General features: G+C 36.8%; 2 protein-coding genes across 4 annotated transcripts; both read right to left on the bottom strand.

Moving 5' to 3' along the window:
- Positions 1 to 400: 400 nt before the first annotated feature.
- fhad1 (forkhead-associated (FHA) phosphopeptide binding domain 1) lies at positions 401 to 10,947 on the bottom strand. Of its 3 annotated transcripts, none has more exons than XM_056772460.1 (28): positions 10,870 to 10,947; positions 10,584 to 10,685; positions 10,275 to 10,481; positions 9,990 to 10,149; positions 9,633 to 9,724; positions 9,267 to 9,494; positions 8,945 to 9,068; positions 8,678 to 8,808; positions 8,487 to 8,555; positions 8,221 to 8,328; positions 8,070 to 8,138; positions 7,826 to 7,978; positions 7,462 to 7,657; positions 6,784 to 6,854; positions 6,526 to 6,624; positions 6,242 to 6,331; positions 5,811 to 6,165; positions 5,311 to 5,404; positions 4,573 to 4,679; positions 4,321 to 4,480; positions 4,095 to 4,176; positions 3,673 to 3,823; positions 3,075 to 3,166; positions 2,623 to 2,718; positions 2,291 to 2,517; positions 1,858 to 2,026; positions 1,694 to 1,774; positions 401 to 637 (listed from the first exon to the last, which is right to left on the bottom strand). In XM_056772460.1, the coding sequence occupies exons 2-28, from the start codon at positions 10,677 to 10,679 to the stop codon at positions 458 to 460; spliced, it is 3,687 nt and encodes a 1,228-aa protein (XP_056628438.1). In that variant the 5' UTR covers positions 10,680 to 10,685; positions 10,870 to 10,947; the 3' UTR covers positions 401 to 457. The 3 variants fall into 3 exon arrangements, with proteins under 3 accessions (XP_056628438.1, XP_056628437.1, XP_056628439.1); XM_056772459.1 differs by having other exon boundaries at positions 10,584 to 10,688; positions 10,870 to 10,934; XM_056772461.1 differs by lacking the exons at positions 401 to 637; positions 1,694 to 1,774; positions 1,858 to 2,026 and having other exon boundaries at positions 2,378 to 2,517; positions 3,083 to 3,166; positions 10,584 to 10,688; positions 10,870 to 10,934.
- Positions 10,948 to 11,779: 832 nt separating this feature from the next.
- On the bottom strand, positions 11,780 to 13,643 carry ela2 (elastase 2). The gene is made up of 8 exons (XM_056772466.1): positions 13,591 to 13,643; positions 13,301 to 13,389; positions 13,081 to 13,178; positions 12,816 to 12,938; positions 12,588 to 12,724; positions 12,341 to 12,486; positions 12,020 to 12,172; positions 11,780 to 11,889 (listed from the first exon to the last, which is right to left on the bottom strand). The coding sequence occupies exons 1-8, from the start codon at positions 13,625 to 13,627 to the stop codon at positions 11,872 to 11,874; spliced, it is 801 nt and encodes a 266-aa protein (XP_056628444.1). The 5' UTR covers positions 13,628 to 13,643; the 3' UTR covers positions 11,780 to 11,871.
- Positions 13,644 to 16,468: the final 2,825 nt, after the last annotated feature.

Raw genomic sequence — 16,468 nt, 5'->3', positions numbered from 1 at the left:
CACGTTAATTTTTAACCTGAGCTGTAAATGTCACGTGACTAGCTGCTTTGGAGCCACAGAAAAATAATAGCCTGTCATTGATTGGCTGATGGCACTGTGTGAATCAAAGCCCTTCAGTGGTGACTATCCTGAGGTGTACAGAAAAGATTTAATTTCACACTTTCTAGTGCACTCATTTTTTAGGCTATATAAGCATAACACATTAATAAACCACAAAAAATAATACTAAATTGTCACCTATGACGTTTTTAACCTTAGTGTGTTTATGTTCGGCTGTCTATTTAAACTTGATAATATTTTATGATAAATCATTAAATACAGTGCATACTATAACAATATGTCTTTTCAATGTTGTGGATATCTCTTTGGCAAAAAAAAATATTCTTCAAAAACCCAGACCTGTTCTCTCAAGTGTAATTCAATTTGTGGTTGTATAATCATACAATAGGTGTCCGTATCAGTTGGCCTCAGTGAGCAGGTGTAGTAAGGAACCATCTGGGACCTGTAGAGGACCGGCTAAATCAGAGACCATCGAACAAGTCTGATGCTCTTTCAACAGCTCTTGCTTCGGGGTCTCCACTGCACTTCCTCTATTTTTAATCCGCCACTTTGAGGACTGTTTCTTTAACGCTGGGGTCTGTGTGCACATGCAAAGGTCAAGCAAGTCTATTAAAATTTGGAGAAAATTATCAGTTAACATTCACATGTGTGATTACTCTCGATTAGCAGTTAAGTGATGTCATGACATTGCTAATTGGCTGGAAGCCTCTCCTGAGCCATGATGTCATATTCAGCAGAATGGGTCAAATAGTGTAGGTAATTTTAGAACTATCAAACATTATGCTAAAATAAAATATGTGACTCTGTCTGTGAAAAATCAAAGTCTCATAATCTAATAATGAGATAATGAGCATCAAAGTTTGATTTTAGTCATTCATTTCACTATGATTTCAATCTTCTGACATGGTGTTGCTCAGTCAATATTAAAGGGATACATTCTCACAAAAATAAAAAAATTCTGTCATGAATTACTCCTCCCCCGAGTTGTTCCAAGCAAGTATAAATGTCTTTGTTCTGTTGAACATAAAGAATTATATTCGGGAAATTGTTGGCAACAAACATTTCTTGGACATTATTGACTACCATAGTAGGAACAAATTTAAATGGTAGTCAAAGGTGCCCTAGAACAGTTTGCTTTCCTTAATTCTTAAAAATATCTAATTTTGTGTTCAATAGAAAAAAAAAGATTTCACTATGGTGGTCAATGATGTCCCAGAAATATCAGTAGCTAACATTTTTCCAAATATTTTTCTTTGCGTGCAACAGAACAAAAAAATTTACACATCTTGAGGGTGAGTAAATGGTGACAGTATTTTCCTTTTTGGGTGGAGTATCCCTTTAAAGATATAAACATTATATTTTCACAGAATGTTCTTTACATTATGTAGGAAGATTTTATGTAGAAAACTGTAAATCCCAGCTGGGGTTTCACAGACATTGGATCAATTTAGCCATATAAATGATAAGTATTGAATAGTCATCAATGCTCATTTTGTTGGTGCAGTCAAAAAATCTATTAAATTGCAGTGTGTATCAGAGTAAAACTCCAGGCAGTGTAGCCCATGGCAGTCAGCATGGGTTCGGACTGCACATATGTTCTGAAGATCAAACAGTACACACTGATTTAAATCACCTTTATGTAGCTTTCATTCGGTATACAATTGTGATGGCCCACTCTGACAGTCCTTCTGTTTGATCTCTCCAAGTCCAAACCCTTTAAAGATATTACTTGTATTAGAGACAGCATAAATATATATCTCAGAATCAGATGAGCACCTGTCTGTCTGTAAGTGATACCTGGTTATTTCTGATGGCAACACTGTGCTTCTGCTGGTTTCTCTGCAGCTGGTCCATATAGTCCTGGAGTGTCTGTCGAAGCTGCTCAGACTCTTGTCTTTGGGTTTCCAGCTCTACCTTCATACTCGCAAGCTCAGCTTGCATCTGATGTCCCAAGATCAGGCTCTCTCTGAGATGATACAGACTTAGTGAATAAAACTTTTACACTAGATGAAGACTCTAATGAGCGATATAAAGTTGAATTTTGAATTTGGCTTGCTTTGCATTTTCACTGTCATATTCTTCCAAAGCACTGGTACATTTATAATGCATTTATGCTATACATTTCATTATCAGTTCTTGTTATACATGAGAATCAAATCCTGGCCCTTAACCAGTAAAACAACAGTTATACACAGTAACACACATAGAAAGAGAGTATCAGTATGTGTACCTGAGTGTGTTTATCTCTCTCTGGTTCTCTTCCAGCAGAAGGTCTTGCTGTTGACTCTGAGTGTTCTGTAGATCAAGGCGGCTTCTTAGAAACTCCAGGTCTGTTTGTCTCTGAGAGTATATGTGCAGTCTCTCATCAGGGGGCAGGTGCTTTAAACTAGCAGAGCCTGACAGCTCACCCTCGCTTAGCTCCAGAGCCTCACACAGCACCCGTGCTAGCTCCAAGTACTAAACCAAATGAAATCCACAAATTTTTAACCAAAAGTGGGCCGCAATCCCAGTGTCACAAATGTTGTATGATTGTGCATGTACACACACGTGCCCTACACTCACTGTCTTTTCACTCAGCTCCAGAGCATCGGACATGTCTAGTCTGGCTGTACGTTCTCGTGCTGCTTCGGTCAGAGCTTCGGGGAACGCAAAACCGATCTACATGATTCAAAATGAGCACAATACCACAATAATGTACAGATGTCTCTTTGTGAGATTTTAGTTTTCTTAAAGGAATAATTTCCACAAAAATGGTTCCCATTGACTTGAGCAGAGTAATTTCCATTCCTACTATGGAAAACCAACGGAGACCATTTTTTGGGTTCACTATTTCTTTAATTTTACAAAAAAACATAACAAATTATATGAATTAGTATAAAAACAGCATACAATTTTAGATTTAGATACACTTTTATCTGTTGTAAATTGTAGTTGCTGAGGTACCAAGATAAGGAGCCGTATGTGAGAGTGATATTTGTACTCGATACAAAGAGACTGTCTGGTGATGCTAATACCACAGAACTGTTTGATCCTTTTCGGGTTTCAGATCTTTGAAGCTTCTGAGTCTTCATTTCACCCCGCCTCTCTGGCACCCCCTGCTGACGTGCTGTACACCACACAGAAGAAAACAAACATACTGTATTACAACACGGTCAGTTAAGGACTTTAGGATATCCTGATGTTTTAATATTTAGGATTAAATGTTAAAATTGTTTGCCATATACTACTAGCTGTACTATACTGTGAATTCTACCACGACCAATCGGCAAGTTAGCCTCCCAGCTAACACAAACGATCCCAGAACTTTAACTTTAAAATTTAAACTTAATAAAATTTATTAATTGAAACTTTTTAATTCTCTCAAACTTAGAAAAAAATGCAGTAACACAGTAATGTTAAAAGAGCATTTTTTCCATACTGTGTCATGTTAAAATGATTACTAAAATTATAAAATGATGGTATAAAAATTATATTGTTAGTGGAACTTTAAAACAAATCAGATATAATCTTGTATCTGTAACTCAATGTGAGTGTTAGTAAAACGTTACTAATACATATTTCTGTTAGCTGGGCCAGAACTATTCGTTTTAAAATATGGCTCATAAGACTCACTGCTGGGCCACTTCTTTTGTAGGGCGCTTATTCGTTCCTTCACATCACGCAAACCTTCCTGCTGCTGAAGTATCATTTCCTCACAGCGATAACCTTTGTGTTTTGAACCCAGATTGATGACATCATTAGGAGCTGTCATGAGTGCCACATCCTGAGAAAACAGCATAACAGTCAGCATGGTGTCCATGTGTGATCTAAGAAAGTGTTTTGTGTTGTTGCCCATTTGTCCGATCGCGCATCAATTGAAATGTGAAGATAAGACTTTCAGCTTCCAGACTGTACAGGTGGCAGTGAGATTTAGCCATCATTTATTTTGTTTAAAGAACTAAATTCATTTTCTTTTGGCATTCAACACCTAACAGTTGTCTTGTTTTTACTCTAAAACATGGCAAATCTTAGTTTTGTTTGTACAGTTTGCTTACTCTAGTAGTCCTTGTTGTTTGAAGGCTCGAGCTCTCTAGCTCTGTGCTTGCTGCTGTTCTTCTCAGATCCTCCTCTGTTTGTCTACCAAAGCAAAAAAGGAAAATCATTTCTCAGAAACAGATTCCCATATTTGTTATTCATTCAGCACCGTTGTGGCACAAAGTTCAGTCCTGGCTTTAGTGCGTCAGAAATATCAGTGAGGTTCATTGTGCATAACTGTCTTACTTCAGTTTTTCTGCCAGCTTTTTTTTCTCTTCATCTTTCTGTTCCACCAGCTGTGACATTGCGGTGAGCTTGTGTGTGAGCGTGCTCAGCTGAATCCTCTGCTCCAACACTAAAGCTCTGTGAGTCTCCAACTCTATCTTCTGTTGTTCACTCAGCTCGCCTGCGTAGAGAGATACACACTCCAAAAAATAAAGACAACCTGGGACACACAGAATCCAGCAGTGATCTTGCAGTGTGTTTATTGTGGGTCACCTGACATGTCAGAGTGGCGAGCATGGGCCTGGGCCAGATCACGACTTAAAGCATTAATGATCTCACTCTGACCAGCCACTTCCTGTTGGGACGCAACCAAAGATGACCTGCAGGAAATATAGAAACATGCATTTAGAAACTGTCTGAATTAGAAAAAGTGAATTTCAGTTTGCAAGCCCATTTATTTATCACACAATGTGAAATCATTGGTCTTGTACATGTTTTGAACTTGAAAAAAATTCAAAATTGTCATAATTTTAAGAAACCACTGTTGTCTTTGTCAATACAAGCAATTCCATTTATGTGATATTTGAAACTATTTGCTACAGTGCCTCTTCTATGAGAAGATTTTAAGAAAAACACATGAACTGTGTAATTGGTTATTAAGCTTGAATTTCATAAATAATAAATACACGATGAACATCATGCATTATGCATAAAAGGAGCACATTCTGCTGTGAGTTGACAGGACCATAAGGAAGTCATTTGAAACATAATAACTGCTGACATAAAAGATCAGTGACCCTAAATCAACAGTATTATTTAAGTTAACAATTTTTCATTTTCAATCAAACCATATAATGTGGCCATTACATACAGTATATTACAATATGTAGAAGCTGTTATGTACAGAGCAGGCCTAATAGCTAAAAATATAAACATAATGGTAAAATGTAATAAGTTTTGATGGATTGTGAGTAATGTAGTGCAGTGATATTCATGCTAGCTAAATTGTACCTAAGGGATGTTATGGTCCGTTCTAATTTCTGTTCTTTTTCCGAAATGTATGACGTGTTGTTGCTTTCAAAGTCCTCAACTTTTTTAAGTGTCTCTGTGGAACAAGTGAAACAACCTTTATTAAAAATTTGGATTCTGTCATCATTTCCTCACTCGCTTGTCATTTCAAACATACATGACTTTCTTTTTTTCTGCAGGAAACAAAATATATTTTGAAGAATGTTGGTAACTGAACTACCGCGGCACCCATTCACTTGCATTGGTCTTAAGCCCATACAATAGAAGTGCATGGGAACCGCCATTGTACGGTTACCAACATTCTACAAAATATCTTCTTTTGTTTTCTGCAGAAGAAAGACATTCATAATTATTTCATTGTTGAAATTATATTAATATTAGATCAGATTAAAGATTTATGTTAGTGATCATTTCAAAACTTAATGTACATAAAAATACAACAATTAATATATTGTATCTGTATGTGAAGTAAAAGTTCTCACCTTTAAGCTGCTCCTCAAGTGAGTCTCTTTGCTTCTCCATTTCTCTCCATCTATCCTCACTCTGCTGGACTTTATTTATTTGTTTCTCCATGGCAACAATGGTGTACGCGTGCTGTCGCACCTGTTCTCTGTACTCCTCCACCTCAACCCTGTGTATCTCTCTCTCCTCTTCAGCTCCTCTCTGAAGAGCCCTCATCTCTCTCTCCTCACACTGTTTCATTCTCTCGTTCTTCTCCTCCTCTCTGAGCTGCAAGTCACAAATCTTTTCTTTCAGCTCCGTCTCTCGTACCTTGGCTTCTTCCATCTTGGATAGCCACTCGGCCTTGCATGTCTCAATCTCCCTGCGCAAGGCATCCTGGGAATTCAACAGAATCATTTCAGTCCAGCAATTTTAAAAGAATGATTTTATTTAATGATTGGAATGAACTCACTTCAGTTTTTCTGACTGAATGGAGATCAGCTTTCACCTCTTCCAGATGATGTGTCGTTGTGTTTTTAATTTCTTTCTGTCTCTCGGCTGCCTTTAGCATAGACAGGTGAAAGGTATAAAGAATATTTTTCTAAATTCAGCAATTTCAGATATCCATTTAGTTCATCTATGCAGTATATAGACCTATATACAGTATACAGATGAATTTGTGCTGGGATGAATGTAAAATATAATTTGAACAGTGTGTAAATTGACTCTGTTGTGTTTCTAGAAAGAAAAAAGGACCTGTAGTTTGTCCGTCTCAGACTGCTTCTGCATGAAGTCCAGTTTATTCTGAAGATCTCTGTTTTGCATCTCTCTGTCCTGAAGCTTTTGTATCTCTGCCTTTAAAACAGAAATAGAGTGAAAACACACACATAACCTTTCTCATGTAGATTTACATGAACAAGACAACACATGCGGATATGTTTCTTGATTCATTTTTGTGCATATGATGTATTTTTGATTTGATTTGTGACATTTGTGAAATATTTGTTGCTATACCTTTACATTCCTGAGTTCAGACTGGTTGTCTTTGTGCTCCTGGGACAAAATCTGTAAGGCACCTAAAACTCCTAGATAAAAAGCATACTAAACTTAAAGCTAGCATACTAGCATACCGTTTTAGATTCCACAAATGCACTGAAATTCATTCTTACATTTTTAAATGACAGTGAACTCTACACTGTAAAACTTTGCTGTAGTTTTGCAGCAGCTTTGGCAGCAACTTACTTTAGATTTGAATACTATTTAATATTTTCCTATGAGTACTGTTTTCAATGTTGGTTCAACTTTCAAGTTCAACATCAAAATTAAAACACTTTGACTTTCGAGATTCAAAAAGAGCAAGAAGAGAATGGTCTTAATACTGGCAATAAACTGCAACACAAATTACAATCTTCGTAAGCATTTTTTGTCTTGTTTTCTAGTAAAAATATAAAAACCTTTTCCAATTACGATACTTTTATATAACATGAAAAGCGACTTATAGATATATAGTCTTATTTTATGAAAGAAAATATAAGAACTAGGTAAGTTTATGTTTAAAAGAAAATTGTGACATAAATCTACAGTAAGTTACTGGCAAACCTGCTGCAAAACTACAGCAACGTTTTACAGTGTACATAACCACTACCATTTTAGTCCTGCTGAACCCCCCTGGACTTTCTCTCTGTGTCTTACCTCCAGTCTTCACTGACACATCTATGCCTGCTGTCTGTAGCCTCTGAGCGGCTTTATGCAGCAGTGCATGCAGGAGGTTAAGTACAGAGAGCGAATGTGCCTGAACCCAGCTGAGTGCAGGACTCAAATTCATGTCCTCCAGGGCAGATATTTCCATATGCACCGTATCTGCCATGCATGTGTCTTGTACCCGGGTCTACATCAAAGAAATATGCACATGCAAAAAAATAAATATTCTAGCAGGAGAAAACACGGACAACATGTTATCTATTGTTGTAACCCAAACATAACGCATAACAGATAACAAATTCATTTTCCATTATCAGTTCAATGTTCAAATGTTTCATCGTAGAAGTATTAACACCTGACATTCCTCCAGTTTTGCTCTAAACATCTGGGTCTCATCCAACATTTTTCGTTGTGCACGAGTTTCCTCTTCGAGTTTAGTATCACAGTCGTGCAGCTTGGATTTATACGTTTCCATCTGTTCCATTAATTTTGAAAAACAGACCAACACCTCCAAAACAAAAAAGCAGAATAATATAATCAAGATTGTTTATTTAAACAACACCTAATTAACCGAAGGTTTATATTGAATGATGTTTTACCTCTTGGTCTGATACCTTGTCAGAGTTGAGGTGCGCAGCCTTGACAATCTGCTTGTGAAAACTGTCAAGCTTTAAAGAGATTCGGAATCGTCAGAGTAATAGATACAACAGCTGTAAGTTTTTCAGTTATTTCTGTTTTGTGCTCTCTCACCCTTGACTCTTTATGTTTGAGCTCTGCTTGGATTCTCTGTTCTCTCTGCTGTGTTTGTTGATGAAGGTGCTTCAGTCTGTCCATCTCCGTCAGCAGAGAAGCTTGTTCCTACACATGACACACAAAACAAACACATGATATCAGATTTTAAAGATTGCTGTTTTGTGGCCTAGTGGTTAGCGCATCAGCCTCGGGAATTGTGGGGTCAAGTCCCATGGGTTCGCAGTGTAAGCAGATCTGTTTACAGTATATAAGGGAGAACATACCTTCTTGAAGGATTCTATGATGTTCTGCTTGGACAGAAGTTCATGTTGATGTTTCTGAGCTTCTTTCAACTTTAGAACAATTCCAAAATGAGGAAAATTTTTGTTTGTGAGTATAAAACAGAACTGGATAATAAATATAATGTACTGTAAGCTTTGATCTATGTGGAAGAAGGATGAGAGATAATGTAAACCTTGTCAATCGTGTTTGTGAGCTTGGCATCTTTGTGTTTCACATTCTCTCTGAGTTTATCCACCTCAGCTGCTAGATTGAGAGCTTGTTTCTCACGAGCAGTCAGATCTTTCTGTAAACTGCTAACCATTGCTGGTAAAAAATATGAAAACATAAATTAAATTATAAATGAATTAACTTTAACAGTATGGTTTCTGTAAACAACAAATATTATTGCTAATTTAATGAAAACAAATGAAAGTCAGTATTACATAAATCGTAGTCATACCTTTAGAGGATTTATTTTCACTCTTTAGTTTATCCAGCTGTACTGACAGATTGCTGATCTTCTGGTCTCTTTCTATCAAAGCCTGTCCCAACATCTCTCCAGAACACGCCTGGAGCTCCAGCATCTACAAAATGTTAGACATTTTTCACAGCAGGTAAAAAATCATTAGCTCATGGAATAACTTTGCTCCTTTTTAACTCGTTCCCTCAGGTTGGACTTGAACCCAGAGGAAGATTTTTTACAGGTTACAGGGCCAGAACATAACACTCAAAATCAATTGATGACGGTCAAACACACATCAAGCCTATATTTCCAAAAACACCTGTTCCTTTAACTGTTGTATCTGTTCTTTCTTTTCTCTAATGTCACTCTCCAGGCAGCACAGTCGGTGTGTGACCTCTGGATCAGTCTGCTTCTGAGACAGCTGGAGCTTAAGAGCCGACACTTCTTTCTTCAGGCAGGCTATCACATCATCCTTTTTTGGGGACTCGTCTTCAAGACACACAGACGCGGCACCACATCCCTCTAACGGACGGTGTGACCTTTCCACCTGAGACAGAATAAAGATTGGAAGATTAACCGCAGATTAATCAGAAGATTAATCCATTTTAAGGATTGGCCTTTGCCAATTGTGGCCTTGGAGGGAGACAGTCCATCAGAGGGATTTTAAACAGGAGATTGCTCTCACCTCCACTGGCAAGATGTAAATGTTTGGAGTGTGGTGAGGTGAATTCTTGTTTCTGAGGTAACAACTTCTTTCTGTGTTAGCACTCCAACTCCCTATGAAAAGGCAACAAAAAGCAGTGCGCATGTTTTTTTCATTTTTAAGCAAAACTGTCAATTCAAAGTCATGAGATTTCCATGATTTTTAAACGATGGATTTCGGGAACGAATAAAAAACAAGTAACATTAATAATAAAATCCTTTTTTAATCACTATTTCACTATTTCAAGTCAAATGTTCTACGTGGTGATCATCATTTTTAACATTTACACTGATCCAATTTCAAAACAATAAAATGTTGAATGTAAAAGAGAAAGTGTACCCGGTCTTTTAGAATAGGTCTTGCGATCAGGTGTAAATGTAACCTGTTTGGACCCCGCACTCATTGGGCGAGTTCTGGTGGGAGGGTGGGGTTTAATTGAGGATGTCTGAGTTTGTACCCAGGCTTGGGGAGTGACGGATCGGGCAGACAGGAATGGAAACTGGAAGTAAAAAAGCACAATTAAAGACCAAGTTTTTTTTCTTCCAAGTAAATGCAACCTATTTAAAGTTGTTTAAATAATCGAATTTATTTTAGTTGTTGACAAGTATCAAGTATACAGATAACCGGTTTCTTGCTGTCGATGATGAGCTCATAGGTTGATCCTCCATATCCAAAGTGAAGCTGGTCTCCTGGAGAGAGACGCACAGTGGCATTGTGTATGCGGCAGTCATTGACATAGGTGCCATGGACAGAGTTCAGGTCACTAATGTAGTAGCAGCTCTCTTCTTCACACCAGTCAATGATGGCATGACACTCATCCACCCCACCATTCTGTGCAGAAAGACATTAAATACTGTACATTTAATCCCTATAGTGACGGCAACTATTAAAAGTAAATGCTCAGACGTCAGGTTAAGAAATATGGTTTTATACCTGTAGACAGAGATCAGAGTCTTTGTGTTTTCCTATAGTTGTTCTCTTAGTCTTAAATTTAAAAACCCAGTTTAAAGTTTTGAGGTAACCCCTCATTTCAGCCTGCTGACAAAAAAACGCATATATTGAATAGATTAGAAACAGAACGGTTAGGCTACTAACACGTTTACATGTCCGTAAATTAACTGTTGACTTATTATATAAACTTTTTATCAACAGAACCCGCAAATGTTCATCTTTCATTTGTATAATCTCACCGATCAATTTCTGCGTCCTGCTAACTCACCGGTATAAATGTTCACATTTGTCCAAACCGTGTGTACTCAGTGGACTCGTGTTATTTGCCGTCAAGGTTGTGTATGAGTGTCATGGTAACAGGAATGCACGTGGAGCTCCGCCTTCAACCCCACGTCCAGAGCTGTCCGTCATGGTGAGCGGACGTCAATCTTCCGCTGGGGAAAAAGTTGCATTTTTCCCTTATTAGCGAACGTTAACTGGATAAATAAATATCTAAATGAATAATTGTTTTATTTTAATTGTTTTATACTGTATATATTTAAAATGTATTTAAAAAGTTCAAGTCTTTTTTTCGTCTACTTGACTTTTTTGTCAATGCAAATGGACCGACGTGGACCATCTAAAACCTGACAGTCAATTTAGCCTCACATTTCTTATTATATAACTTTAAATAGACTATTATATATGTCTACATTTTATTTTATTTATTTTTATATTACTGCACTTACATATTATTTATATGTAAATAAATTCTTATTTTCAGGTCTAAGAAAAAAACCATGTTAATCTACAATCCATTGCATTCTTCAATTTTTAAATGTCTTTAGATTTTTAGATTCAACTTTATTGTCATTACACATATACAAGTACAGTGTAACGAAATGTAGTTTAGGTCTAACCGGAAGTGCAATTAGCAAGTGCAGGATATACAGTGTGAATAAATAAATACTATACAATGGACATGTACTATGCGCAAACCGATATCCAAAAGCTCATGCCGGGTGTACGATGTGAATGCACAACTGTTCTGAACGAACAGGCCCGAGATGAGCAAGAAAAACACTATATAATTGCTAAAACTGGAGAGACGCTGAGCCTCGCGATGTTCACGCGCCGCCATCCTACGCCATCCTTAATATTTATATTATGCTTCTGATAATAAGAACAGACAAACAAGATGGGAAAAGAATGCTTTATTATTGGTTGATTTGTTGATTTACACAGTTATCCATGATGATGATGATTTTGAAGTAACCAGGCTTTCAACAACTTAGTTAGTGGTCATCACCTGCAAAAGGGACACGATTTAAATCTTCATATCTATGTCCAGGTCAAATATATCAAATCATATCATATCAATAGGATATCTAAAACAAAATGGTTTAGAGTAATAGGTTGTGAAGTTCACTCCAACTTACATTGTTGATCCAAGAAATGTAGCCAGAAACACGGGTGAAGACAGAGGGCTTCTTGGGATAGTTGCAGCCTAAGCTGGAGCCAAAGCTTACAATACCCTGAACATCCCAAGTGCCGTCAGGTCTCTGGCAGTTCAGAGGGCCACCGGAATCACCCTGCACCGGTGAATAAAACCACACTCAGTTACTAAACATTTAACAAAGCTCAATTTTTTAAATAAAAACCTTGACAGTCTATGTATATTACTGATACATTTGTGCTGTATTAAAACATATTTAGAATGTAAAACAGTCACGAAAATAACAAACGTGTCTTGAACCCACATTGCAACTTGACACAACGCCATCTCCACCAGCGCACACCATGAGGTTGGTCACCAGGTTGCCCCACCAGTCAGACCTGCTGCAGGTAGCAAAGTCCACAACAGGGAGAGGAGCCTGCTGCAGAGTATCAGCGATAGGGCCGTTGGCTGGAGGCAAAGACAACAGTGTCTTTATGAGCAATTTGCTCACGAACAGAAAGTTTATAAACTTCAGGATTAAATGTTTCGAAAATCCAAAAAGCTCTTACTCCAGAGACGTCCCCAGCCAGTGACATAGCAGGAGAAGTTGTTGGGCAGGATATCGCCAGACACAGGCAGACAGGCAGGTGAAATGGAGTCTGAGAGCTGAACTGGAGACTGCAGCTTGATCAGGGCGATGTCATTTCTGGGAGCACACACAAATACGTCAATCTCAGATTACACTTAAATTCATCTACGCTTGGGGTGGATATAGAAAAAATAAGATGAATGCCAACCGGATGTTGTAGGAGTCCCAGTTCTCATGCACAATAATCTTAGCAGGAGAAATGGCAATGGAGCCCGCCTCGTTGTTGGCTGCCAGGTTTTGCTTTCCCAGGAATACTCTGTAAGTACGGCTTCTGCTCGGAAAAAGCACAACAGACTTGCTTTTAGTCTATCAGTTTTAACTTGTACTGTATGTATCAATTATGGCCATACTTTTGTTCTGACAGTTAAACAAATAAAGCACTAATTGTGTCAGCAAGAGAACCACATATGTACCCAATGCAGTGAGCAGCGGTCAGGACCCAATCTTTGGCGATCAGGGTACCACCACAGGTGTGATAGAAGCTAGAGCCACTCAGGTACTGGAGAGATACCTAATGGAGGTAAACAAAAAATGATTAATTTATACCAGTTAATTACATGAATGCTAACGAACTTGTTAAATGATAACAGAGCATTTTTATATGATATTAATAAACTGTTGCATTCACAGTACCTGCCATGGCCAGCTGTGTGGTTTAGCATCAGTTCCCCCCACGACCCTTGAGAGGATAGGGTCATAGGTGGGCTGCCCACATCCGTAGGCTGTTTCAGGAAGTAACGTAAGCACGGATAAATACTTGTATATTTGTTAATTGTTGCGCATAAAGGCTTTATGAAATACATATTTTAAATGTGAATTTAAAAAGCATATTATAAAAAAAATATTATAGGGGTTTTCAATACATTTCAAGTACAAAATAATTGTATTATTTCACTTTCACATGTCGAAACAAATCATCTTACCTCCAGCAATGAGCAAAGCCAAGATCACAAATTTCATGATGTCTGATACCCACAACAGGCAAACACTTTATGTTTATATACTGTAAGTGACTGGTTCCAGCAAATTCAGCAATGCATCTGCAGCAGTCCCAGTATCAGTTAACCTTGCAGATAAACGTCCCAAAATATCTGCTATCTTAAATTATAAGGTGTGTGAAATGCACAGATGACATCCTGATATGATAGTGCTGTACATGCACATGTGGACATGTACAGTATTATGTGTGTGTGACAGAAGTTTTAAAAACAAGTTTACAGTGTCTTTTGGATTTGGGCTTTTTCTTTCTTTTTTTTTTACTTTTTTGGGGGGGGGTTTGCCAAACATTCACATCTTCAATTTCAAACCCTTAACACGTAAAGATAAACAATATATATAATGTATATATAATGGGAAAAAAGAGAACCTAATATTATACAATCCAATATGGTTTCTCACAGTTAATTTGAATGAAAATTAAGTAAATTAAATACAAGCATACTGTATCTCTCTGTCAATAATATAGTTTCCTTACAGAGGAAACATTAATTCAACAGATAATAACCCTGAAGAGATAAAAAAGACAAAAAATCGTGTTACATAGATTAATGTTTCATTAGTTTGTTATAGTCTCTCTAACCTCTCTATGTATCCAAGTATATTATGATGTTTTTTAAATCTTTACAAAAAAAATATCCATCTTCATTTACAATTACATTTAGTCATTTCACAGAGGCTTTATCCAAAGCGACTTAGAAAGAGTTCAGGGAGCAATAAGCGATATGTCAAAACTGGAGCAATAATACAATAGCTAGACCTCTACCTCTTGAGAGAAAGAGTGGTTAATGGTTTTATTTAATTTTTTTCATTTGTCTGTCAAGTATTCAAAGAAGGGTGGGTTTTAGTTTTTTTGAATTTTTGAGACATGTGGTTCACTGGACCGAGTTAAGAAGAATGTTCCACAAGTAAGGTGAAAAATGTGAGAAAGCGATTTACTGCTTTTATGAGAAGGGAATTCAAGACCCCGCTCATTTGATGATGAGTTGTTGATGGGGTATAGGATTTGCAAGCCAGCCAACATATAAACTTTTTTAGTCTCTGAGTCCAATGAACCACACTTTCAGATTCTACTTTTTTCCAATGCACTGTTATCATTTTTTTAGCTATCAATAACAATATCACTAGTATATAACACTGTTTTTCACAGTACATGTGTTGAGGCTGTGCTCCCAACAGACACACTACTGGATCTAAAAGTATCTCCACTGTCTTGTCTATTTCTTTCTTAACACTCTTCCACTCCAAAAAATGTGTAAATTATCTCTTATATTACCATATTTTCTCCAACACAATGCTGCAGATGGTTCTTCGGCGAAGAGATCACATTAGGTGTATTGAAATACCTAATTTTTACTTTCCATTCAACTTCTCTCCATAACTGACTATTTATTCCTTTATGAAAACACCCACATAGTTCTTCCCATGTTTCCTCTTCCATCATAGTATTTAATTCCGATTCCAATTTTCTTTTAATATGTCTGTGTTTTGTGTAAGACTAGTTACCAACCTTCTATATAAATGTGAAACATGTTTTTTAGTTGGGAAATTCTTTTCTATAATATTCATAAAGTATTCTTCCATTTAGTTTGGTTCTTTCTGGACCTGATCCTTTTCTTTATGGCTTGTAGTATTGTCTCATCTGGAAATACTTTAATTATTTTCCTTTAAATAACTGGTTTATTATTCTGATACCTTTGTCCACCCAGGTTCTAAAGCCACTGTACAACATAAATGGAGGAAACTCAGGATTACCTATGGGCATGAAATAGAAATAGATTTTTGGGTTTTATCCATTCATTATCAATTTTAATTTTGGAACTCGGTTTAATATTTATAAAAGGTAGAATGGACAAAGTTGTGCTTTTGATTGCACTTTGTTCAATTTTATCCTGATTCACTTTCGTTTCTAATCCATGACACGGCTGCAGTTAAATGAGCAGCCCAATAATAGTGTTTTAAGCTGTAGTGTTGTAAGCCTAGGCCTCCATTCTCCTTTAATGGAAGTATGGTTTTAACTCTTATCCTTAGTTTCTTTTCTACCATATAAATTTGCTAATTAGTATATCTAACATATTTTAAACAAACATGGGCACAGTTATCGGTGGAGATTGTAACAAAAAAGGAATCTTGGTAGCAAGTTCATTCTAATCACCTCAATTCTGCCAAATAATGAAAGAGGAAGAAATTCCCATCTTTCTAGGTAATTTCTTATTTGTTTTATTAATTTATTGTAGATTTTGTCATTATTGATTGTAAGTTTAAGGCCCTCCTCACAATATTAGATACTTGACAGCATTGTATAAAAATATTTTATCTGGGTTTATTCAACATTTGTGTTTATTTTTGTATTCGTCTAGCCATTATAGATGTTAATATTTTATAGTCCACAGACTCCACACATAAAATAACTAATTGGGCGATAACTATTACATTGCGTGCTTTTGGAGTTTTTTAGTTAGTATAAATCTAGTCAATGTAACATTTTAAAATCACTGCTGTTGATTCATGTTTTATCACGTCTATTTTGTGCACATACAATTTAAATACAACAACTTTTGGATTTAAAGTATAAGTGCACAAAATAGAAGTGATAAAACATTAATCAACAGCAGTGATTTTAAAATGTTACATTGATTAGATTTTGTAATGAAACATACTTTAAATGTTAACGGTCAAGGTCAGGTTAAACCCAGAGGGCCACCTGCATGGGGGCCGTCCTATTTGTTTTTCCAAAGGCGTCAAGGACATCTATTCCGAAGAATTGCTTATTGACTTGAAATGGAATAGGTCAGTATATAAATC

This window comes from Triplophysa dalaica, chromosome 18 (genome assembly GCF_015846415.1).
Source record: "Triplophysa dalaica isolate WHDGS20190420 chromosome 18, ASM1584641v1, whole genome shotgun sequence".
Classification (NCBI taxonomy): Eukaryota; Metazoa; Chordata; class Actinopteri; order Cypriniformes; family Nemacheilidae; genus Triplophysa; species Triplophysa dalaica.
This window is presented reverse-complemented; position numbering and strand designations above follow the sequence as displayed.

Coding starts and splice junctions, on each gene's coding strand:
- ela2 (XM_056772466.1), bottom strand. CDS start 13,627: ATGAAATTTGTGATCTTGGCTTTGCTCATTGCTGGAG. Junction 13,390..13,590: donor GGCTTTGCTCATTGCTGGAG/GTAAGATGATTT, acceptor TTCCTGAAACAG/CCTACGGATGTGGGCAGCCC. Junction 13,179..13,300: donor CACACAGCTGGCCATGGCAG/GTACTGTGAATG, acceptor TACCTCCATTAG/GTATCTCTCCAGTACCTGAG.
- fhad1 (XM_056772460.1), bottom strand. CDS start 10,679: ATGAGGGGTTACCTCAAAACTTTAAACTGGGTTTTTAAATTTAAGACT. Junction 6,166..6,241: donor ATTCAGTCAGAAAAACTGAA/GTGAGTTCATTC, acceptor TTGAATTCCCAG/GATGCCTTGCGCAGGGAGAT. Junction 2,518..2,622: donor TGGAGCTGAGTGAAAAGACA/GTGAGTGTAGGG, acceptor CATTTGGTTTAG/TACTTGGAGCTAGCACGGGT.